The 23,726-nt window shown below is 44.6% G+C and overlaps 5 protein-coding genes across 6 annotated transcripts; 3 read left to right on the top strand and 2 right to left on the bottom strand.

The window, feature by feature from the left end:
* Window positions 1-123: 123 nt before the first annotated feature.
* On the bottom strand, window positions 124-9,128 carry conv (insulin like growth factor binding protein acid labile subunit convoluted). The gene is made up of 12 exons (XM_076688985.1): window positions 8,779-9,128; window positions 6,232-6,487; window positions 5,807-6,094; window positions 5,498-5,735; window positions 5,189-5,435; window positions 4,567-4,821; window positions 4,168-4,484; window positions 3,786-4,083; window positions 3,226-3,706; window positions 2,908-3,171; window positions 2,608-2,836; window positions 124-2,536 (listed from the first exon to the last, which is right to left on the bottom strand). Exons 2-12 carry the CDS (start codon window positions 6,482-6,484, stop codon window positions 2,200-2,202), a joined length of 3,207 nt encoding a protein of 1,068 aa, XP_076545100.1. The 5' UTR covers window positions 6,485-6,487; window positions 8,779-9,128; the 3' UTR covers window positions 124-2,199.
* Window positions 9,129-9,152: 24 nt separating this feature from the next.
* On the top strand, window positions 9,153-10,617 carry LOC117604295 (uncharacterized). The gene is made up of 4 exons (XM_034324197.2): window positions 9,153-9,912; window positions 9,971-10,014; window positions 10,081-10,346; window positions 10,419-10,617. The coding sequence occupies exons 1-4, from the start codon at window positions 9,876-9,878 to the stop codon at window positions 10,552-10,554; spliced, it is 483 nt and encodes a 160-aa protein (XP_034180088.1). The 5' UTR covers window positions 9,153-9,875; the 3' UTR covers window positions 10,555-10,617.
* Window positions 10,618-11,590: 973 nt separating this feature from the next.
* On the bottom strand, window positions 11,591-18,054 carry LOC143305421 (uncharacterized). 2 transcript variants are annotated; one of them, XM_076688984.1, is made up of 3 exons: window positions 16,929-18,053; window positions 13,490-16,433; window positions 11,591-13,420 (listed from the first exon to the last, which is right to left on the bottom strand). In XM_076688984.1, the coding sequence occupies exons 1-3, from the start codon at window positions 17,949-17,951 to the stop codon at window positions 11,607-11,609; spliced, it is 5,781 nt and encodes a 1,926-aa protein (XP_076545099.1). In that variant the 5' UTR covers window positions 17,952-18,053; the 3' UTR covers window positions 11,591-11,606. The 2 variants fall into 2 exon arrangements, with proteins under 2 accessions (XP_076545099.1, XP_076545098.1); XM_076688983.1 differs by having other exon boundaries at window positions 13,490-18,054.
* A 1,800-nt stretch (window positions 18,055-19,854) lies between these two features.
* Window positions 19,855-21,397, top strand: LOC117604292 (uncharacterized). Its single transcript, XM_034324194.2, has 3 exons — window positions 19,855-20,421; window positions 20,494-20,634; window positions 20,857-21,397. Exons 1-3 carry the CDS (start codon window positions 20,178-20,180, stop codon window positions 21,057-21,059), a joined length of 588 nt encoding a protein of 195 aa, XP_034180085.2. The 5' UTR covers window positions 19,855-20,177; the 3' UTR covers window positions 21,060-21,397.
* A 161-nt stretch (window positions 21,398-21,558) lies between these two features.
* Window positions 21,559-22,697, top strand: LOC117604294 (uncharacterized). Its single transcript, XM_034324196.2, has 4 exons — window positions 21,559-21,795; window positions 21,864-22,060; window positions 22,133-22,233; window positions 22,303-22,697. Exons 2-4 carry the CDS (start codon window positions 21,877-21,879, stop codon window positions 22,516-22,518), a joined length of 501 nt encoding a protein of 166 aa, XP_034180087.2. The 5' UTR covers window positions 21,559-21,795; window positions 21,864-21,876; the 3' UTR covers window positions 22,519-22,697.
* The last annotated feature ends 1,029 nt before the right edge of the window (window positions 22,698-23,726 follow it).

Genomic DNA, 23,726 nt, shown 5'->3' with positions numbered 1-23,726 from the left:
GCGGGAGCGTTCGAACCGCACACCGACACGCATCGGGCCCGGGAATAGCGAGCCGGGGACGTGGACGAGGAACGGGGCAATATCTTTTTAACGGCGCGCACGTGAGATCCGTCCGATGGTACCTCGTACAACAGGTACCCTTACTTGCTGCTGACACCAGAATTTTTCGAATAAACGAATCAACCATCTCGGTTCGGTCTCTCGAAAACAGCCGAAAATACAGTTACGATATCACAGAAATCTTTACAGATGTATACCGGTTGTTATATTCATTCTTCCCAAAAATTCGCAAGACGTTCTTCGAGGTTAATTTCTTTGAAACCAAGAACGCGGATAATCGGGGATCAAAAGTGGGCGTAATGGAGTCGGAGACTGCAACAGTTTCACCCTGATTGCTTTCTGGATCGATCGACGCGACAAGATCGATGGGAAGGATTCTTTCCTCCACCTACCGATATTCTACGCGAGAAGCTGTTCCAGAATTAACAAGTCCCACAAGTCCCCCTTCGATTCGACGTACGGTCCAATATTTCAACCTCCGCGTCGAAGTATTTATGTTGGCTACAAAATCGATGGTGGGCCCGAACGTTTTCGAGGTTCCTTCTTTTATCTTTTTATCTCGAAAAAGCAGAGGCGAACGACGTTCGCCGTGGCCGTAGGCGTGCTGGCCCAACAGACGTTCATCGATGGGCCTTACATGGAGCTCGTCTGAGTCACTGGCCAAACTGGACTATGCAAATGCGTTCGGCAAGCCTGGAGAGAACTGGTCGTCTGTTTACCACGTTAAATCTTCCAGCAAGATGCTTTTTTACTTCTATTTATATAAGGCGCTTACCATCGCGGCTGGGACGAGACTCGATCAAACGTGAACGAGGCTTTTCGTACATCGACTGAACGCGTCGATGTTTAACAGACTGATTAGAAATCTTATATGAACGTGCTAAATTATCACACGTTTCGGTTATTTAACCCTTTAATTCGTTATTCGAGTGACTCCAGTGATCGTCGGTTTAGAGGATGAGCACGGAGCATCAAAGCGAGGAGAGTTTTTAATAAAAATCAGAAATAATTATACCAAGCTCGATCCATAATTAATTATGCATGGATGGTGGCGAAGGAAATGGTAGTTCGGGTCAACGAAACCGAGACACGTCGCGTCTGGAGCGGGAGGAAGGTAGGCGAGTACATTTATTCAATCTAAACAGCCTTGGGGCCTTATGGTCGGACCGAGGCCAGACAAACGGATGTCTGCTTCTCGTACACGCAGACCGCAACACCGTCTTCGTGGCTGTTCGTGCCTCCTCGTACACGATCGTGTAGACTTGGACGAAGCACGCTATTACCAAGACTCCAGGTGAAAGTGTCCAAGGGTTTCGTAACGAGCCACCAATACCGATTACTTTCGCGACGAGAAATCGTTCGGGTTTCCTTGCGATCGGCCCGGTCACCGAACTAATCGGGTCGATTTTTCCTAGCAAAATTGAGAAGATAAAAATGCAAAATGATCGGTTTTTGAAATGGATAGAGAAATTCTCGGTGTCGCGTGGATGATTGCGATCGTCGCCGACAGCATTAATCTTGTTGGCGGATCGTTTTGCGGAAGCGACAACTTCCACGGGACTTCGGCCTCATTAGAAAGCCTCCGAGCCGTTCTTCTTCCTCCGGGATCAGCGTGGATGCTAATTATAAAGCGTGGAATAATGAAATCATCTTACCGCGCGCGTTGCTCGCGAACTCGTTGACTTCCTTGAGAACTTTTTCGCTCGGGCTTCAAGCGGGACAACAAATTCCAACGAATTAGCTACGTGGGATTAGTCGACCAAAGTTATTAAGACAAATTGTTCGCTAATCGTCTCGACCTCCCGGCAACTTAACGATCCCTCGCGTTTCTCTATCGCGGCTCCTCCCCTCGATCATTCTTTTCCCAGCTCATTGATTTCTCTCTTTTCTCTAACGATTACCAGCTAAAGGAAACGATAAAAGAGTTATGGAACCGTTCAATGTATATTTTACAAAAATAAATACACGACGATCAACGCCCTTGCGACACGCACTGCTATGAAACGCAACCTATTTACAACCACGATCCACCTCGTGACATCGATTACATTATTCTTATTTACATCGTTAATCGTGGAACACGGGCAAGAATCATGATATATATTCGTTACGACGTCGCGACGCTCTTTTCTTCTCCCGTCACGCTAGAATGCCAAAGGACATAGCGATTAGGATCAGGAACGCGTTCACCGCGAACCTCGCCGACGAGTCGGCCACGTGCTGCGTTAAAATCTGACACTGCGAATTACGAAAGTGTTTCACGTTCCCCTCGGAGTCCCTCGCGAGTACGCACAGCTCGTACTTGCTCCCGAAATCCTGCAGGTCCTGAATTTTAAAAGACCTCTCGCTGTAGACGAGATCCTTCTCGATAGCGGACTTGCTGCTACCAGATTCCCGCACCACCACGTAGAAATCACCGATGTCTTCTCTCGATGTCACGTACCACGTTGCCTTCCAGCTCTTCTCCTCTTCGTTGCTGAAACAATCAAACGTTTTTTCAACAATTCCATTCGACTATTAAGACTTTCGAGCTTTCCGAACACGTACTACTCGATGTCTCGATACTTCACGTCTGGAGTAATGTCGAATTCCGGATACTCTTTCACATCCCTTTCCCCGCAGCCCATCAAATCTTCCGTCACTTCGACTATCCGTTTCTTTGCAAGGTAATTCGGAGACTCGCAGGTGACGTTCGACCATTCCTCTGGAATTTCCGTGTGGGTGCTGAGCCACCTCTTCAAAGGCCTCACGTAACAATCACACTGTAATTGATTTCCTAGAAAAATTAATTTTATATTGCATATTTCATCCTCCTCTCGAATACTCGCAAACGCCTGTCTTCGTTACCGGAATATCGAAGTATCGTGCCGTTTTTTATGATTTTCATAAAAGCGTCATTGAAAACACCGATTGCGTTCGATTCCAAATCGAGGACCTTCAATTTCGTCAGCGGCAAGATTTTGTTCAAGGGAACGTAAGTCAACTGGTTGTGACTCAGATAGAGATTAGTCAGATTCGTAGGTAGTTCAAAGACATCCGGTTCGGAGAGATCGTTGATATCGTTGTAGGATAAATCCAACGTTTCCACAGCCGTCAAATTCCCAATCACATCTAACAATGCAATCATATAAATTTCATACTAAAACATACTCGCTTCTTACTTACATCTTCGAATCTCGTTGAGATTATTGTGACTGACGTTCAAGTACTGAACCTTCTTCGCTCCAACAGTGAGTTCAAAATTGAGCACAGGCATCGTGTTATAAGACAGATCGATCTCTTTCAATTTATAAGGAATCCATGGATCATTTGGGAAAGTTTTTCTAGTCACGAAAGAGATACTATTATGACTTAGATTGACCCTCTCGAGAGATAGACAATCGTCCAAAAGTCCATGAGTTTTATTATCCAGCCTCTCCAGCTTGTTATGAGAAAGATCTAGTGTCCTAAGAGAGACGAGACCTTGGAACGCTCCATTTGGAATGTAACTTAGTTCGTTGTCCGTCAGATTCAGTGTCAACAACTGCAACAACCCTTCGAACGCTCGTGTGGTCACGTTTCGTATCTTATTGTTTGCCAGATTCAATTCGAACACGATTGGAAGACGTCCAAACGCTGCCTTACTTAGTTCCGTCAGCTGATTGTCCTGAAATCATTATTCCCATCTATTATTTTCTTATGTTCAACAAAACGCGTTGCAATCGTTTGCGAAGCAATCGTTGAACCTGCATGTAAAGATACTGCAAGCTGGTCAGAGTGCTAAGTGCTTCCCAAGGTGGCCTGGTCATGTTGTTCGAGCGCAGGTTCAAACTCCTCAAAGTTAACAGGTTTTCAAAGCTTCCTTGCTTAAGATTATCCCCCAGTCGATTTCCAGCTAGGTCCAAATAAAGCAGAGCGTTCATCGACGGCCACACGTCCATCGTGGGTATCTCCTCCAGCAGATTTTCAGAAAAGTCCAACGAACCCAAGGAAATCGGTAGCTGAAAGATCTTTGTCAGTCGATTGTTCCTTACCGTCAGACTCCTGCGATGCGAACAGAATTTTCCTTTGAACGAATCAGTTTCATTTTATTCGATAATTAAATTTTGAACGAAACGTTCGAATTACCTGCAACTCGGCAATCTGGTCAAACTACCCCGAGCGACGTCGTTCAATTTATTATAACTCATGTCCAGATCCAGTAATGTCGGTAACGGGCCAAACGTGGACGGTTTGATCTTTTCCAGAGAATTGTAGGACAAATTCAGAAATCGAAGGCTGAACAGAGTCTGAAAGATCGCGTTATGTATTTCGGACAAGTTGTTATGCGACAGATCGATCGTGTGGAGCTCGTAGAGTTTCGGGAACGTCTGACGAGGCACCGACTGTATCAAATTGTGCGACACATTCAGAACTTTCAGACCGGTCATGTTGTGTAACGGCACCTGCAATTATTATTATAATAATCGTATCGCTGCGGGATTCTTATGCACTCGATTCATCGTTTTATTCGACGTTCAACGACACCTGGTTCAGCGCGGTGAATTGATTGTAACTCAATTGCAATTCCGTGGCGTAGGTCGAGCTGTCGAACGAATATCTGGAAATGTTCTCCAATTTATTGTAACTCAAATCCAGCATCGTCATGTTCACGCAGTTCTCAAACGCTCCCGGCTCTATCTTCGAAATCTCATTATGCGACAGGTTGATTTTCGTCAGATAGAGATCCTTGAAAGACAATTTCTCTATGACCGTGACAAAATTCTCTGACACGTCCAGTACCTACAAAGAGAAACGAAAGATAATTTCCAACGAATCTCCTTTTAATTTCGAAACAAGACATAATTTGTACTGTCCGCGCACCAGAAGAAGGCCGTGCTCTACCAAGCTAAAAAGGGAATCTGGCGTTCGCACCGCCCAATGCTCTTCTAATAGGTCCACTGCGTGAAGAAATACGCGAATGAAACTAAAGACAGGGATATCGAATATCGCTGTGCCTCATTCTGTTATATTTTGTTCCCTTCGCGTATTTCGTCACGCAGCGGACCTATTAGAAAAGAATTGGGCGGTGCGAACGCACGATTACCCTTACCCCTGTGACTTTTTAGCCTGAAGAAGCTCAGCCTTTTTCTGGCTGTGCGAATAGTACCTCTACAAACTGGAGTTGATTGAACATTTGGAAATCGATCTTCTTGATGAAATTCCTGGCCAGGTCGATGGTGCCTATCCTAGTGATCGGTCCGAAAGTTCCTCTACCCACATCGTTGATCTGATTGTCACTCAGGTACAATCTTACCAAAAAACGCATCCCGCGAAAAGTGTTCGAGTCGAGTTTCCTGATTTTATTGTGGCTCAGATTGAGCACTTTCAGCAAAGAATTTCTCGCGAACGTTCCTCTGCGAACAATCGAGATACCAGTTGATACGATTCACCGAATGTTAATTGATACAGCTGTTACCTCTTCAGATCTGCGATCGCGTTGTGAGACAGATTGCACCAGCCCATTTTCGTGAGATCGGCCAAATGTGAACCGTCTAGTTTGTTAATCAAATTGTGAGAGAGATCCAGGTATTCCGTATCCCTCAGACCTTTAAATTGATTTCTTTTCAACTCTTTGATTTCATTTTTGTGAAGATCCAACCTCTTCAGTTTCTTCAGAGGTGCCAGCGCTTCCACGGGTAGAGATGTAAGAGTCCCTGTATAAAAAATTATAGAAAGTTAGAAATCTCCAATGGATTCTATTTCCTTTTTAAAGAACCCACTGTACCGTTAGTAATCTCCAGTTTCTCGATTTTTGCGGCTGCCGCGCTATCGGTGAAACTATCCACCGGCAAAGTGGAGATTCGATGTCCGGCGATGCTGAGGATGCTCAGGTTTCCTAAAATCTGCAACGCTTGACGAGGGAATTTCTCCAGGGTACTGTTCACCACGTACAGCTCCTGTAGCGTTCTGTTTACACCCAGAAAACTGTGTTCTTCGATCAGTCTCAATGGAGTGTCGATGAACCTCAGCACTCGAACGTCCAAAGGATAAAGTGCCGGTCCGTAGAACCGTCCTTCCAATTAAACACGATAAACATAGTGTTTAAATTATCGTTAGATCAAACAGTTGAGGTGCTAACGACGACGACTGACCGTGGTTGTATATAGTAAAACAGGAAATGGGAGAGCAGAAGAAGGACATTACACTCACCTATGTTACATTTATACAAAACAAGTTCCTCGATGGGCATACCCTCGTTGCCCAGATTCGAGAAGGCCAAGCTCAAACTGGCCAGATTCGTGTTCTCGCAGTGGACGTAAAGTCCCCTGTCGCTGCCTCGAACGCACACGCATGGATAGACGTATTTCGCTTCCTTTGGACACCTGAACCGTGGCCCGGGTGGCACGTATCCACCCATCGCGGACAGCACCAACAAAAGCCATAACAACGGCAAGAGTATCATCGTCTGTGCAACGAAACAATAGGATCGTTTCAATTAACGTTTCATTCCTCTCGGGCAAAGTTCGCGCAAAGTTCCCTGACGATGGAAAAACACGCGTTAGCTGAAACAATCGCTCAAACTTGATAGAGGTTTGATTAGTCACAACTGTTCTGTTGTAATCGCGAAACGTGAGAAAGTTTTCCCTGCGCTCGGTTGATCCCGCGTTAGATTCGCGCCTCGATAACGCGCTTATAGATACCTACGCGAGCCAATTAAAAATTTCCCTCGATTCGAAACGCGGCCCTACGCGATCGTTCGTTTCCATTCTCTTCGTTCCTTCCCGAAACCGTGACGCGTTAACTCTGGAAACTTCTAGCCTTACTTTTATTCCCTTGTCGCATACGACAAACTTCCTACGCGAACGATTACTTCAACGCGGATCCCTTCTTCGCGTAGAAAAATGAGAGAGATTTCGTGGGCGTAACGTTGATATCGAGGCGCGACTAATTCGTTCGCGGACCGGCGATCGCCGCGAGCCAGACGCGAGCTGAAACAAAGAAATCATGAAGAGACGAATGACCTCGTTGTTGCTATTTCCTTGCCGTACCACCGCGTTTACGGGGAATTGCGTGCAACCACTGTTATCTTCCGTGTACCTGTTTAAGCGACTCTAGCTGACAATTCAACCCGCGAGATCTGATCGATGATAAATCAAGGATTTGGAATAAAATTAACCAATTTCTATCGCTTCAAATTTGAATAATTCTAGATCGTGGGCAAAGAAGATCCTTGAAAAAAAGCGTGGGCCAACGATGATTTCACAAAGATCGATGCGTAATTAAATTAAGGCGCTTCGTTTATAAAGAGGTCGACGAGGCGTGTTGCGATCGAGGAGAAAGAATAAGTTAAAATTTTGGCGGGAATAGACTACGTTTCGCAAACGAAGTAGCTAATGATCGAAAGTTCGCGAGGCCCACTGACCTGAGAAACAACAACGTACCAGCCATGCTTTATTGCGGTTCCAGTAATCTAGTAATTCAGCGAGCGAGAAGGTAAAAAGAAAAGTGCGGTGATCTAGTTTCGCTGCTCGTTTATGCAACGTTTGAAACACTGCACGAGCCTTCCATGACGGACAACCGTAAATACATCGTTTACCAAACAAACGACTAGAATCGGGAAGTATAAGGAATTTTTTTAATGAAATTATGCAATTCAAGTTATTAATGGATTAACACGAGTGTTGTATAACTTAAGACGAAATAACGAGTGGATGCAAAATAGAATCGTACGTAGAATGAAAACACTGAAGTCCTTTCACTTATTTTGAGCCGACCTTAACGGCGCCGCGGCGAAAGCAATGAACCGAATCACTCGGATTTCAAGCTGCCACCGAAAAAATTATGTTGCACCGGTTCTGTTGACGTAACTTGGCTGTTCGATACCCGCTATTTCCCGTAGTTCAATTACGATGGAGCAAGAGAAATCCGGCGAGGACTATCGAAAGTACAGCTTGCTTGACACGGAATCAAACACGCGTCTCTGCGAATCGTTAAGAAGAAATCTATGCTCGTGAGAAACACCGTTTCCGTTCTCCGATCGAGGAAAGAAGAATAATTGATGCGCGAAGAAAATAAACAATAAACCATGCTCCACTTTTCGTGGCCAATTAATATTGTCACGATAGCGTGGCGAAGGAAAGTTCGAAATGCCTGGAATAATATCAATTGTTAGGTCGATGAAATTTTAATTATTCGCGAGAAGGAAATGTGCTCGCAAGGCTGAGATGTGGTTTTGTTTCTTCTTTCTTCTACGTGAACCGCGTTCAAGGATATTTCGTTTCACCAGTTGTCCTTGCGTTGCTTTTTGCCAGGTAGCATTAGAACAAAAATTAGATAGTTTTTGAAACGCGACGCCGATTGTTGCAATCGATGAAATTTTATTCTGAAGTTACTGATGTATGAATAAAATGTTTTTTTTTCATAAATTGGAAGCGTAAAATCAGAAGAAATTTGTAACTGAAAGGGAACAATGACAGCTGAAAAAGCATGTTTACCAGTGTTAAGAGAAGTAAAGTATATCTCTGACGGCGCATTGAAATCACCACTCACCGAGGCTGGCGGATGACGTACTGAACGCACGTGGAACTGTGACAGAAAATTCGATCGCGTTTCTACGTGGATTTACCAAAACTTCAACGATACAAATGTTTACAACGATATCACCTTAATTAGAACATATGAACAATTTCTAAAAATTCAAGCTAATGAATATAAATCAGTACCTGTAAAATTGTATTTTTATCGTGAATAAAATACCTTGTTATTGCACTTCACCCGAATACGATTCTGAAAGCACGATGACAGTCAGTTGTGTTAATTAGAACTTTGTCTTCGAGTCACATATTCGACGTTCGTCAAATTCGTGTCTCCTGTTTACCAACGGTGTCGAAAGGAGAAGAAGAGAAAGAGAAAGAAAGGAATGTTCACGATAACGTTTCACCACATTTCTGTTTTCGAGACATTCTGCGAGTGGTTCCTGGATGAGGCTGACGTGAAAACTGAGCCACGGCTCGGAGCTGAAGAGAAAGGCAGCTTGAGAACCGAGGCCTCCCTCATTCGCAGTTGATATGCCCTGTCCTTTCGTGGACACGCGACTCTCTGACTCCGAACTAAGAATATCTCTAACAGACGGCCACTTTAAGGTTGCGCTTCATTGGTTCATTGGCTCTCAGGGACGTATCAAAGCTAAATTTTTCGTTCCTGATCGAAACAGATTTTATTTCATCCGAGATCTCCTTTTTCTACCCTAATTTCTATCTCTGTCAAAAATTACCCTTGTCAATTATTATTCCAGAAATAATATGACGTTATAATTGAGTGATTTCTCTTAATGGATAATCGTTTCTGGAAGGCGCGCCTACGATAAAAGAAAGTTAACTGGAGAACCACGATCGCTATTGGTCGATGCAGGTGAAAGTCACATAGGACTTAGAACCTGGTTACCTGTCTTCTTTAGGTACCAGTGACATCTGTTGGTACCTGTCGATAATCCTACCGAGATTTTCAATCGATCTTATCGTTTAAATAATTTGAAATAAATAAAATTTTCTTTATTTTCACAATGGCACGATTCGTCTTAGTTTTTTGTCTAGAAGATTTAGACTCGTCGGAATGTCACTACCGATGTAACTGCAAGTATTTTTTATGACTTGCGATATTCTAGCCGGATATTCCAGTTAACCATCGTTTAAATGATAACGAGAAAGAGCGTCACGCTTTTCGAGAAATTACATGCTCGTTAAATTCTCTTAGTTTCGTTGAAACATCGGGAGTGTCAGTGAAGACAGCTGCTGCATCAGCAGAGTATCGCTAATCAAGCTCCAAACTGAAAATAAATCAGGATTTTTAAGATCATGATTTATTCTATACCACTGCTGCTTCTTCCGCTTCGTAAGTAAAAGAAATTCTCTAACAATTTTCAAAAAGATAATTGAACTTTGCTCTACAGGAACGTTGCTCGCAATCGCCGCTTTACCAACTCTTGGTTACGTGGTAAGAATCATTCTCCTTTGAAAAATAATATTTAAGAAAGAATTTTTTAAGCGATTTGTGTAACAGGACCGGCATCGTTTGGAAACTTACGAGAATCTGTCCGAAGAATCAAACGATTTCGATCTCTTTGCGAATTTGACGTTCCGATTCTCTTGCGAAGGCAAACAGACCGGCTTGTACGCGGATTTGGACTACGATTGTCGAATTTTTCATGCCTGCGACGATTCTGGAAAAGGTTTTCCCGTCATTTGTCCAAATAATTCATTGTTTGATCAAAGGGAACGAATCTGCACGGACAAAGAACCGGTCGACTGTGAACACGCGGACGAATGGTAATTCTCATTAATTAATTAAATTAATTTCAATGAACTTTTAGACATCTTACAGACACGATTTTTCTTTAGGTTCTACTTGAACGAGTTGCCATATTCTATGGAAGTGAACGAAGAAGACGATGCAAAGTCGAAGGAGAAAAAAGAAGAGAGCTTGAAATCGCAAGAGAAAGAAGTGCCTTCGGTATTACCTCTCTTGTTATCGTGACAGTGAAATATACAATTTCAAATTTTTTTAACTATTTGTGTCTTGAAAATCAACGCGATACACAATAAATAAACTAATAAAATATCTGTGAAGATGTCTTCTTTTTGTTACAATACCTTTCAATCCTGAATGGGTTCGATGTACCTAAGCGATCTTGTTTCTATCGAGAATGCAAGGTTATAAAAAGAAGAAAAATAAAAAAGCAAATGTGCAAGGAAACCTTCATGGCAAACTAAAAATAATCCCGAGACTGTTTGAACCCTGTCGATCCAATATTCTCGAAGTCCTTGAGATCTCTTGATCGTAGTCCTTTCTTTTCATTTTTAGTTTTAACGAAAAATACGAAAAATCTAACATTCGGAGGAAACGAATCGGGGAAAAAGTAGTAGGATAGATGGATTCTCAGACGTTTATTATCGCGAACGTAACACTGGCGAGAATCGCTGACAGTCTTACAAACTAAAGCCTTTACAATTCTTGTATTTCATCATTGAGCACATTGATTACATGGAGACCGATAAAAGAACAGTGTAACGAAGGATTTTCTTACCCGTCACCGCGAAAACCCCGTGGGGTGAAATAGACGAGAGACGATTTATTGCGAGATTTACGTTAAGACACTTAATCGAAATAAATGAATGTCAGAGCGTTATACTTTCTTACCTAAAAACCGAGTCTTTGAAGTCCGTGCTACGAGAAGTACTATTAAAGTTAGACGATTACATTGAGGAAGACTGAGAAAGTTAAACGACTGTCATCAGCCGCGTACGGAAGAAAATTAAAGCTAGCCCAATACAACGTTCATTGTTATTCAGCCTTTAATGGAAACACGACGAAACCTAGAAGTTACGTCTAAACGCATAGTAAATCAAATGCCGTGCCGTTATCTATAATCCTACGAGAGAATAATCGCTATCTGTTACCCTAGAACCCTCGGTGATATTCGAAATCGTATGCAATTAAACGCCTTGAAATTTCCAAACATTCGATATCCGCCTCAGCCTATGCTTTCCCTATTCTAAACACTATAAAACTCTACTCTAAAAATCGTTCTAGTACCCATGACGATGTCCGTATTGAGAGGGCCAAGTGATACCCGGTCCAGTCTTGTGGTTATCGTAAACGTATTTGATCTGTGGATGACTGTTGCCGCCGAAAAACGAGTCTCGTATCATTCCAACGATAGCCGAACCCAACGCCATGTTACTGATCATACCAGCCATCGAGGCAGCTGCACGTGCATGAGCCAGACCTATTTGAATGAGAAATGATAAAACCATCCCGAACCCTGGTAACATCTGGCCCATCTTCATTTTCATCCCCCTAGCCAGCTCCGTCATGGAGTTTGTCATTTTCTTCGATATAATCTGGTCGTCCAATTGTGGTAACCGGATAATCAACCCTGATCTTCTACTCTTTTCTTCTGGCTCTTCCACGATGATTTTATTCTCATCGACATCTTCCACCTTTTCCGCATCAGAGTCCCTCAGATAATTGTCCGAGTGTTTTTCCAGGAAAGATTTAAAAAGATTCTTGGCTCGTTTCTGTCGTTGTTTCTCTTCTTGGTCCCCGGGGGACTCTTTTTCAAAGTCATAGGTTATTTGGCTCAGAGGCAGCACCTTCAGTTCGTCGAAGCCCTTTTGAGACTCCAAAGACACGATATCCACTTCCTTCCGCGATTCTACGTTCTCGTCCAAAGACCCGAGCTGCGAGTCTGCGTTGCGCGCAAGCTTCTCGTGTAATTTCGTACCGAAAAGCACTCCAAAAGCGTTGTACGCGTCCTCGAGATCGAAGTACTTCACGTTATCGTCATCTACCCCTGGATCGCTCGATTTGATTTTATTCAGAAACATGGCGATGATCTCATCGTCGTTCATGGATCTTTTAATATCCAGGTATTCCTCGCTGTCCTTCAGGAATTGAATATCAATGTCTCTATGCTCGAGATCGTCTATGCTTCTTTCTTTCTTATCCTTCTCCTTTTTCGGTTTCTCGCCTTCGGGACGTTGATCCAAAACCTCCTCCATGATATCGCTGATGATGGTCAATATACTAGGCAAATTTTTGTTGTCTTTGATCTTCGCACCTCTACCTTCTCTGAAACCTGTCACGCTAATTCCGACCTCGTTGTTTCCATAGCCTTTGATCTTCAGGAAACCCACGTTCACCTGATACTCGTCCTCGGCCAGTTTTCTGTACCAATCAAGCAGAAGCTGTTCGATAGAATTCTTTCTCTTCAACAGCTCCTTCTCGAAGTCCTCGGTGGACATGTCGAAAAATTGCTGCACCTGATTTTCCGTCTCCATCGAACGTCCAAAGATACCGAAACTCGGGAGACTGGGAAGCAAGGAAGGTAAATTGCTGACGATCAGAGGCCAAACGAATATACCCACGCATCTGATGAAGCTGAGACTCAAAATACATTGTATCACTTGCGAGCCGATTCCTTTGCCTGATCCTCTATCATCCAGATCCTCGACTATCTTCAGAATTTCGTATTGATCAGCGGTCAACGAGTCCCTGATCGTAGAATTTAAACCGTCCACGAGGTACTGTTTCGATTTTTGAAAACCCGTGCCAGTCTGTTTCGCGTTTTCTCTAATTCGAATGAGAAGCTGAAGGTATTCGGATTCCGTGATGTTTGGAAACGTGTTAGGCGTTGACGTAGAACTGTCTGACGCGTTTTCGGTCTCGTAATAAGTGTTAAAAATTTCTGAGCTACTTCTACGTTTCCTGCTTTTAACTTTCGTCGAATCTGTTGTTCCTAATTGCGAAGCGTTACCGGGTAAATTAACTTTCTCGTTCGAAATGTCTAAGAGGATTCCTGACGGTTGCCCTGCGTACTCGGGGATGACTCCTTCGTTACCTGCAAACGAAACACGAATCAGAAATGATGCTGACGAGTTCAGCGAATATAATCAGACGGTAGATTCACCTACTGACGGCGTGATCGATGATGTTTTAGTCGCTTGAATTTCTTCTGTTCCTGAACGAGAGGGAATCAGCGAAGCCGAAGAGTTCTGGTTCGATCCTCCCGAGCCTGGATTAGCGGGTAACTGAGGGATGACGGTTGGCAGTTGAGAAATTCCGGTCGGAATTTGTGGAATTGCCGAAGGTTGAGAGGTGCCTAGAAAATAATTAGCCAGAGAATCAGCAGCTGGAATACCGATATACTCAGGAATCTGAACGATGCTGGGGAACTGAATCAACAGTTCGCTAAGACTGACTAAGTCCGGCAAGGATGGTATAAATTGCTTCAAGATCGGCCACGTAACGTTGTTCGTACAAGCCAAGTAATTGTAACGCTTCGTGCAGTCCAACATTCTAGCGACGTACGGTGTACGATTCGATGCCGGTATTATCCTCCTGGCTAAATTAATTATATTTATCTGCCGTTCGTTCAGATGAGAAGCAGCAGGGTCACTGTTGTTCAAGTAACTTTTCTCGAACTGTGCGTTCGATTTTTTCAGAGCATCCAACAGAATGTTCTCTATCTTTTGCTCGACATCCTCGAACGCTAATTCCGTAGCCTTTTGATTGACGTTGTTCCTCGATGTCTGAGCTTCCAGGCTAGCCGATGGATTTTCCGCCAGGAACACTTGGAACCTGATGGAACCGGAACCGGTGGCGGGCAGCTGGGGCAAGCTTCCGAAATTTGGGAAGCTAGGCATCCAGGGATAAGATTGCGCGAGCGTTGGCCAAACGATGTCCCTGGTACATGTCAAGAAGTTTCTGTCTCTGAAGCATGGCACGATGTTTTCGATGAAGTCTGCTCGCGATGGGACCGGTAATAAATTCTCCGCGATTTGCACGATGTTGATCTGCTGTTCGGTCAGATAACGAGACAGTTCACCGATCCTCGCCGCAACTGGAGAGCCTGGCAAGTTCGGCAATGACAATTGCACAGCCTTCAAAATGTTGAGGATAATCGTTTCCGGCAGCTCGTTGTAAATCGGGAAAAATCTGGTATCGGTTATGGTCACCGTGGTGTCTCCGTGTTGGCCAGTCTTCACGTCGGTCTCCGAAAGCCGTGTGTCCGAACTGACACCGGGTTCTGTTATATTTTGGACAGGAGTTGAAATGGTCGAGTTGTCGATAACAATGCTGCCTATCCCAAAGTTCGGGAAACTGGGTAACCAAGGGAAGTATTGCGTCAAAGTTGGCCAGATAATGTCGCGGGTGCATAGCAGGAAGTTGTTCTCTCGAAGACATTCGATCATCTTGTTGGCAAAGTCCGGTCGAACGTTCTCGGGAAGCAGAGTGTCCACGATGCTCACGATGTTTCCTTGCTGGTCGTTAAGCAAATCGAGAAATTGTTGATTCTTGATGGTCGACGGAGGTCTCGCGTTAGTTTTGAACGACTGGATCTGAACGGATCGGAGAATGTTACTTATCACCGTCTCTGGCTGTTCCGTGAATATGGGAACGAATCTTGTACCAGACACACTGATCACTGGAACGTTCGTTACCCTGTTTCGTGATTCCTTGTCCTGGAAAGGGATAGCAATTTTCTTCTCCTCTGTCTCCGGAATGACCCGTTCCTGCACCAAGTCGCCGGTGTTCGTCACCGTTTCCCTGATCTCCAATAAATTCTGAGCGTTCGTCGAACTAATCGGGTTCCTCGCGTTCTCCAAACTCGGAAATTCGGGTAAATTCTGCAGGTACCTGCCGATCGTCGGCCAAATTACGTACCTGGCGCAATCTATAAAGTTGTTGTTCTTCTGGAGATAAGTAAGAACATCCGTGATCAACGTTGCTCGAGCGGAAGGCGGTACAAGACACTCTGCTAAACGCAAAATATCGATCTGTCTCTTGGTGAACGTCGTGAACGTTATCGTGTTTCCGGTTAAGATAATCGGCGAACTTTCCGAAGATTTATCGATGGAGATCCGTAGATTCAGCAGGATATCCAGGATCAAGATCTCTAATTCGTCAGAAGACTGCGGTGCACCTTCGCGATTCTTCAAGGTGTAATAAGTTGGCGCGTTGGTGGGGTTTTCAACGGAAGCGCCGCTAATGGGCCAGTAGAAGCTCAAATCTGGATAAGTTGGAATTTCCGGCACGTAGCTGCCGATATCCGACAATGCTGGAACGTGAAAATCGGGCAACAGACTGGAAATATCCGGCAAGGTGGGTATGAACTGTCTGACGGTAGGCCAGGCCGAGTATTTGATACAAGTCAGATAGTTGTACTCCTTCATGCATCTGACGGTCTTTTGAACAAACTCCGGTCGATAAGAGATCGGAATCAATTGCTCGGCCATGTTGATGGTCAACAGTTGATCCTGAGGTAAGAGAGGAACGTAATCCGTCGACTGATCCAAGAATGATGGCGAGCTCGATATACGCGGTTGTTCTTTCAAAGTGTTCTGAAGGACCTGAATGATTATCGCTTCCGGTCTGGGTCTCCTCGTCCTGGTGGCATCGGCGTCCACCACCTCTGGTAGCTCTCCGACATCCTCCGAGAAGCCGGGGAACGGCAAGATCGGATACTGCGGTGTCAGATCGATGATCGGGTACCAACTTTGGTAATCCGGGAAAGCAGGCAGCGCTGGGAAGTATTGTTTGATGAGAGGCCAAGCAAAGTATTTGACGCAGCTGAAATATTCGAATCTTCTGACGCAGGAGAACATTCTGTCCGAGTACTCTCTTCGCAACGCTTCCGGTAAGAATTTCTCAGCCATCTGAAGGATGCTCAGCTGATTGGAGGTCAACAATTTCTTCAGCGTCTCGTTCTTAGGATCGATGTAGGATATCAGCGTCTGATCGCTGGGATACGATTCCAGAGCATCCTGAAGGATATTGTACACCACGGCGTCCGGAGTGATCAATCTGACCCGGTGAAGATCTTGAGCCCTACCGGACTTTTGCCCGTTACCCTGAAACAAGTCAAACACGTTTATCTCGATCGGGAAATTCGGCAAATTTTGACTGACAGATTCTGGAAGATTGTCCAGCACGATCGGCCAGACAAAGATTCGCATGCAATTCAACACGTTCAGCCCTTGAATGCATTCCACCAAGTTGCTGACGAACGATTGTCGCTCTCTCACGGCTACCAATTGCTCGGCACATTTGATTATCCGCAACTGGTTCTCGGTCAACGCGACACCTTTCACGCTGATCGCGTAAGATTCGTTCAAAGGCGGCAATCTCTTTGAGGACACGATCCGCTCCAGCACGTTCAGCAACTGGTCCTCCGTGAATTTCGGCACTTCCGGAAGCACCTCGATCGCTTGCTTTTTCAAATTCGCCAAGAAATTTCTGTCTCTAATCTGACTTTGAAGCGTCGCAGCCTGGTCTTTCCATTTCTCGAGAATACTAATCCCTCCTACCGGCAATTTATCATCGATTATCGATTTAATGTTTTTTACCTTGCCTCCGTGTTCCCCTTCAACCTCCTGCTCCATGAAGGCAACCTCGTCCATTCCGATCTCCCGTTTCGAACCGGCGATCTTCGAGCTCTCCGTCTTCTCCGTTTTCTGAGCATCCAAAACATCGTCGCGAATCGATATCAACTTTTTAATCTGTCCCTCGACGATCGACTGCTGTTGTCCGTCCGATATCTTCTTCTCTTCGGCGCTCAGATAAACGGTTGAACTTTTGTGTCTGGATTTACCCTGGGATTCGCTCAACGATCTGTATCCCCTGTTCTCCAACGATTCCTCGTTCTCTTCGATATTCGAACGTCCGCTCGAGCCAATTTCTTTTTTATTCTTAACGATATTCTCCTCGTTTAGCTTGACTGATTTTCGAAAAGAGCTAGGAATTTCGTCTTTCGATTCTTTCACCTCTTGAATTCGAACACGACTCTCGGAGGGCTTTGATTCTTCCTTTGAAGGGGAAGAAGCAACACCGTCCGCGTCCACTCGAACATCGAACCGTCTGATCCCTTCGTCCCTAATCTCGTCGACGGGATTGCCTTCGCTTTCGCGAAACTCGGGCTTACCGGTCAGCGCCACATCGTTTCGTCTCCGTTTCTTCGCCACGCTAGCCTCTTCGTCTTCGTTCAATACCTGACTTCCTTCCGCGCGAACCTCGTCGATCTCCTTCGCTTCTCCTTTCTCGAGATCGCGGACGTCCAATCCGTGTCCAACTTCCGATCCTGAATTCTGCCCTCCTTCGATTCCATGGCTCCCAGAGGCTACCACCTTTCCTCGTACTTGTTCCGATACACTAATCGCTTCCGTCTTCTCCGGAGTTAGCTGCGCGCCGCCTTTGCTTACGATCGACGAAACCTTCGTCCCGGTCTGACCCTGGTCCTCTTCATCGTGGTGCACACTGCGAGCTTCGCCAGCTCGTACAACGAGTAACAGAAGGAAAAGACAAAGGAAGGAAGGAGGGAAGAGACGGAAGATAGTTGGTAGCTGTAGGCTTCGCGGGTTGAGTGCTCTCATGGTCGCGGTCGAGAGGCGAATGTCTCGGCCACTTCTGTGCCGGACTATGGTCAGCCATGGAGCAGAGGTATGGTTAATACATACACACCATCGTCCAGCCTGTATTCGACGAAGATGCACGCGAGAGTGTACGTACAGGCTCGGCCAACGAGACGCGCAGATTCGCCAGTCTGCGTAGATAGGCAACAGTGCCGAGAATTTCCATTTTTACCGTTGCCCCTCTACGAGCCCTCCCCTCGGGGTTGCGAGGCAATCGAGTTCCCGATCCAACTGCTGTAAACGCATTTTACCTCTTTGCTTCTTACAACCTTTTCTCCACGGGGAACGAACATTCGCGGAATTCTTTTCACGAATAATGGCCATCTTCCCGAGATAACGAATGAAAAACACGCATGAAAGCTTAGCAGAAATTAGGTATCGAACGCGATCTAATTTTCTAATTCGTTTCGTAGAACAACGGGTTAGTTGCTTTAACTGCTGACCGCTACGCGTATCCAGTTCTGTTTCTTCTTGGGACCAGAACGGTAATGAGCCTTGAGGCAATGGTGCTTGGAAAATAAAATGGCAGACTTCTCGCTGCGAGATTTACGCTCGCGCTTGGTTACTCGGTGACTTGCACCTCGTATTCGGTACCACGGTTCAATCAAGCGTCTGTTTTGATTTGCAATCCTCTTAGGTCAGCGTGCGTGTTAAGTTAAAAGAAACAGAGTATCCAATATTTCGTATTCTTTTTACAGTGAGGTTTGCGAACAAAGTGATCTCGCGGAGGATGAAAAGTATTTTCAATGCGTACGTACAAAGTTTCGCAAGGACGCAGTGGGGATCGAACGCGAAACGCAAGGCTCGAATGGGAAGGAAGGGAAAAAGAGTAAAAAGCGCGTGTCGGGGGAAGAAGTGGTCGCGGAGGCTGGAGGATACTGCACGAATAGAGTGCAGGCCAGGTTTCAAGTCCATCTTTAATACACCTTTCTGGTTCTGGCGCAAGGGGTTGGATTTTTAGTCCTTGAAGGGATCGAGGGCAGAAGGGAGGAAAGAGGAGGGTAAAGAATATAGAAGGGTAAGGAATTTTTACGAGCAGTATTATTTTCCAAGATAGCCACCTCCTTCGTTTCCTTCTTCGGATTCTCTTTTCTCTTCTGTCTTTCTTTCCATGCCGGATTCAGTGTGCAAAGCCGATGCAGTAAACCTGTACCGCTTCTCTTCCTTTTATCCGTGCTGCAGCAGCCTGCTCTTAAGGTGTTTCCACAACGCCTTGATTTTATTACCTTCCTCGCTAACTTTACCACCGTCTCGCAAATCACTGCTTTCGCTCTCTCGTTTTTACCATTTTTCTCGTTGCAAACTTTCACGCCTCCCGTCTGCGCGTTGCGTCGACCGATTGTTTACGAAATATTGCTGACCGCAGTGAATTTTATCGAGCGAAAGAAATCGACATCGACTGGCCGGAGAAGTCATCAGCGTCTGTAATTTCATCGAAATTACCAATCTCTGTGATTACCCGCAGACTCTGGAAAACGAGCGAAGACACAGAGTGGCTACTTGATTACGTAAATTGAAACTACGCTGGAAAGACGACTCTACGCGACGGATCTAATGCGTGTCATCGTTGACACTAAGCGTCTATGACCAAGCCTTTCCATTCTCGAACAACGTCATTCGAAGCGAGGAATGTACACGGATGATTACGGGACAGTGACCGGGACAGGTGATATTGAAAGTGGGACGTGGTGTACATTGAACGGACGAAAAATCAAAGTCCACTGTTCGAAGAAATTATTTTTCTTTCTTCGACGTGATCGCGAACAAGGAGGATAATAGAAGCAACCGTTAACGAGCAATAGAAGCGTGAAAAGTTGCGCGGTCATAACGCAGCCAGTGTACGGTCTCGATGGCATTCTCGAAAAGTGTTTCAAGCGAGCCGCGTCCACGAAATTGCCGGCCAGCAAGAAATTCGAGCCACCGCGCAGATCTACCGCGCACGCGTCGACCGATCCTCTTTTGACTTCGAACGGCGTCGTGCTCGTTCGTCCGAATCATACGCCGACACGTACGGACTCGATTAACACGTTGTATTTCGTGGTTCCTACACTCGTGACCGATCGTGCGACCATCCACGCGATCCTATACGGTGAAAAAAGGAAGAATAAAAAGAAAGATAAGCGTTTTCCTCCTCTCGAGTGAATCCGCGGTGTCGATGAAGAGGATCACGTGATCGCAACCGGTTCGATGATGCGACCGATTGGCTGGACGCTAACGTGCGCGCTGCTCGCTACCACTTTTCCAAAAAGCGCAATCCTACCGAGCGTCGAGTGTGTTGGTGTCCACACGAGCAACGAACATGAAGAGTCCGAACGCGCGAAACTCGACGAACTGTCGCGACCGATTTCCAAGGACGCCGTGCTGGATCTTCGTGTGCAGCAGCTTCAAGAATTCTTGCGCGGAATCTTCGGCAACGAGAGCAACGTTCAAGGTGAGTTTTTAATACCTATACCATGAATCATCGAAGGACTGGTGTATTAATCCCATTGAAATGTCCGATTAGAGGCAAGGACGAGCAGACAGGCGCGAACGTTCGGTCATAAACGCATCCAGTTCATGCTGATGCCGATGATGTATAAAATGGGAGCGATGATGACCATGCTGACTGTGTTAACAGTGATCTCCCTGAAGGGATTGCTCATTGGTAAGCTTCACTTATAGATCGCTCTTCCTACAAATACATAACGGTTTACCTTTGATACTGTACACCGTGCGCATACGAAATCAGGAGACATCGACGGCCTATTTATCGATAACGTCATAGAACCAAATTTAACACGTTGGGCACACCTACCTAATGGAATTCCTTTTCTAATTCATCATCGTTCTGAAAATGGATCGAATTTACGAGAGAATTTTATTTCAGGTGCCATTTTACTGATACTCAAACTGAGCACGTTAATAGCCAAGTTTTCCTCTGGTTGGCAGCACCATGCACCGACCTGGTCTGGTCAACCGATCCACGTGCACGTTCACAATAGTCTACCTACGGCTCATCAGCAAGCCTACAGTGGCTGGATGCCGCACAGTGGTCCCGAAGACGAGGACCATTATTATTACAAAGGATAATTGAGAATAATTGATCCTTAACTGGGACAAGAAACGCCGATAGAACGATTTATGAATTTAGTTAGCAAAGAATTTTCCTGCGTACCAAAGGAACTCTCGAATTAGTAACGAGTACTTTAGATTCGTTTTTATTTAATTCAGTGATGCTTTACCGCTCGTAGATCGTAAGTAGGCTTTAGAAAGACAAGACTGACGTCTGACACGTCATTCCGAATCCAAATTGTAAAACCAAAATTACAAATGCTTGAGTTTAAGCGACCACCTCATTTTTACCTCACGTTAGCAGTAACGATTTAATTTATTTGTAAAGCAACCGCTTTCTACCTATTTACAAGTTAGCATGTATCGTTTTAGAATGTATTTATTAAACTTTTCATCAATTCTATTCGATTTTTCTATCATTTCATAACCGTCGGACGATGAACTCGAATTGAATTTTCCGCGGTTCAAGGTTGGCTAAGCGTGCGTATTACACCTATGATTTCAATTGCACCGACAGACACTGCAGAGACCCAGTTTCCTGGTTTTCTAGTGGGGTAAGCACATAGCGCAAAAAAAAAGAAAATGTTCTCCACTTACTAGATCAGCTAGCAGTAGTCTGTTCGCTGATCGGATGCAAGTAACACGCGTTTCATACTCCGGTTATGAAATATTCTAAAGAAAACCGAACCATTCTTCATACAATAAGATGTTTCTGCTTTGAAAGTTAATTGGCGTTGCTGAGGATAAAGAAAAGGTAGAAAGCGAGTGACGAATGAAATGAAATATTTCAATTAATTTGGCTAGCTGAAATTTCCTTTCTAGGAGGAAAGAAGCCATGAATGGAATGCGAACAATTTTCTGCTATTTCTGCTTTGTGATTATGTTGGAGAGTCTTGTTCACGCTGAAGAACCGAACGACCCGAATGAAAATCTACGACTTGATATATCTCGAGGAGTTACGTTGCACGTCGCAAACAATACAACGAGCATAGTTATCAGAATGTCGACTCTGCTCAAGAGTAAGTATTTAAAAAAATCTATCAAGAGAATCTTTACTTGTTCTCATTAATGTTATGTCCTTTTGATTTTAGAAAATGATGTAGAACAGAGGAACGTGGGCAGATTAGCCTTTAGAAAGGATTTTCTGAGGAGAATTGGTATAACGATAATGATGATTCCGATGATAATACAGGTTCGATACGTTCTTTAGAGAATTAGCGAGGAACAGTCGAATGAATATTAAATTTTCATCGTTTTCCAGTTAATCAGCTTACCGGCTACTCTAGCGTCCATCAAAATGAGTTTGTTAAGAAGTTTATTGGTAGGAAAAATAGCACTAATTGTGATACTCTTCAATGCGCTGAGGAATTCGCAAAAATCGGAGGTGGTATTGGTCCACAGACCTGAGTATCACGAACACTACTACAATTCTTATCATCAACCGGAAGACGACGACGAAGGCTGGGTGGGAAGATGAAGAAAACGCAAGTTCTTCGAATAAAACATCTTCGAGCGCATCATGAACAATGCATTATCGTTTCTCTACCTGTTTTCTTATCGACAAAGTGCGTGAAACTGTGCTGTGACGACGCTAAAGAAGACATTATTTCTGTATAAATTGTAACGTTTTTTTTTTCTTTTTACGAAAATATAAGATTTAATCGAGATCGTTATGACTTCCCGTGTAATCAAACGGCACTCGTTAAACTCTAAAATGAAATTTAAATGGTAACTCGAGGGAACGTTCTGTGAGACCACCAATGGCAGGATATTCGAGCTGACCTACTTAATGCCTCACGTAACGGCATTTCGGTCCAGATTCTCAAGCCTTTGACTCCTACGGCGCGCTGGTTTTCCCTTTTCTCTACCGTTAAATATACATCGAAATCGAAATTAATACAACATCACCGATCGTTTTCAATAAATAACACGATCATCTCGATATGACGAGGCAAGATCGAATCCCATTCGAGGAAACCCAGGATGGTTCAACGTTCGAATAGATGGAATAACGTTAGAAAAATGAGTTCTACTTTTTTCCATGACAGGCGCAGACGTAACGTCGCGTGCTGACTGTGAATCGTTATAGGCGGATATGGACGAATGTTTAGGGCACGTACCGAAAGTCCTGTCAATGTCGAATTTATTTTCCAAGGCCTCGATATTCGCGGTGCGTATACGTGCCAGAAACCCACCTTCCGTTTGTATATTGTATTGTTTAGTATGCCATCGTCATCGATCCTATATCGACAGCTAGCCATACCGAATTGTAGTAACGCTATACCGTTTTCTAAACTACAAAATGCAGGATGCACAACGTATACGTGGCAAATCGGAACCGAACCCGGACTAATCTCTCGACCAGTTGACGCATAGATCGTCCTCGCTCGACTTGTCGACGTGAAAGTATTTAGCGTTTTCAGAAATGCATAGTCGAGTTTCTAATTAGCCGTCCGAACGACGCCACGAGACATTCCTTTTTGCGAAAACTCTTGGAAAATTCAAAGCCTTCCTGGAGAATTAATTAATTGATTATTAACTCGCTGCGATACTCGAGAAAGTTTAAGTCGTCTAAATGAAATTTAATATCAATTATACCCTCGAGAAATGATACAAGTCAATTAACCGAGGGAAAAAAAGAAGTAATTGATTAAGCTGACACAAAGCCGCGCGACTGTGTTAAAG

Source organism: Osmia lignaria, chromosome 7, assembly GCF_051020975.1.
Source record: "Osmia lignaria lignaria isolate PbOS001 chromosome 7, iyOsmLign1, whole genome shotgun sequence".
NCBI classification, from domain to species: domain Eukaryota; kingdom Metazoa; phylum Arthropoda; class Insecta; order Hymenoptera; family Megachilidae; genus Osmia; species Osmia lignaria.
The sequence above is the reverse complement of the archived record's forward strand: the minus strand, read 5'-3'. Positions and strand labels throughout refer to the sequence as shown.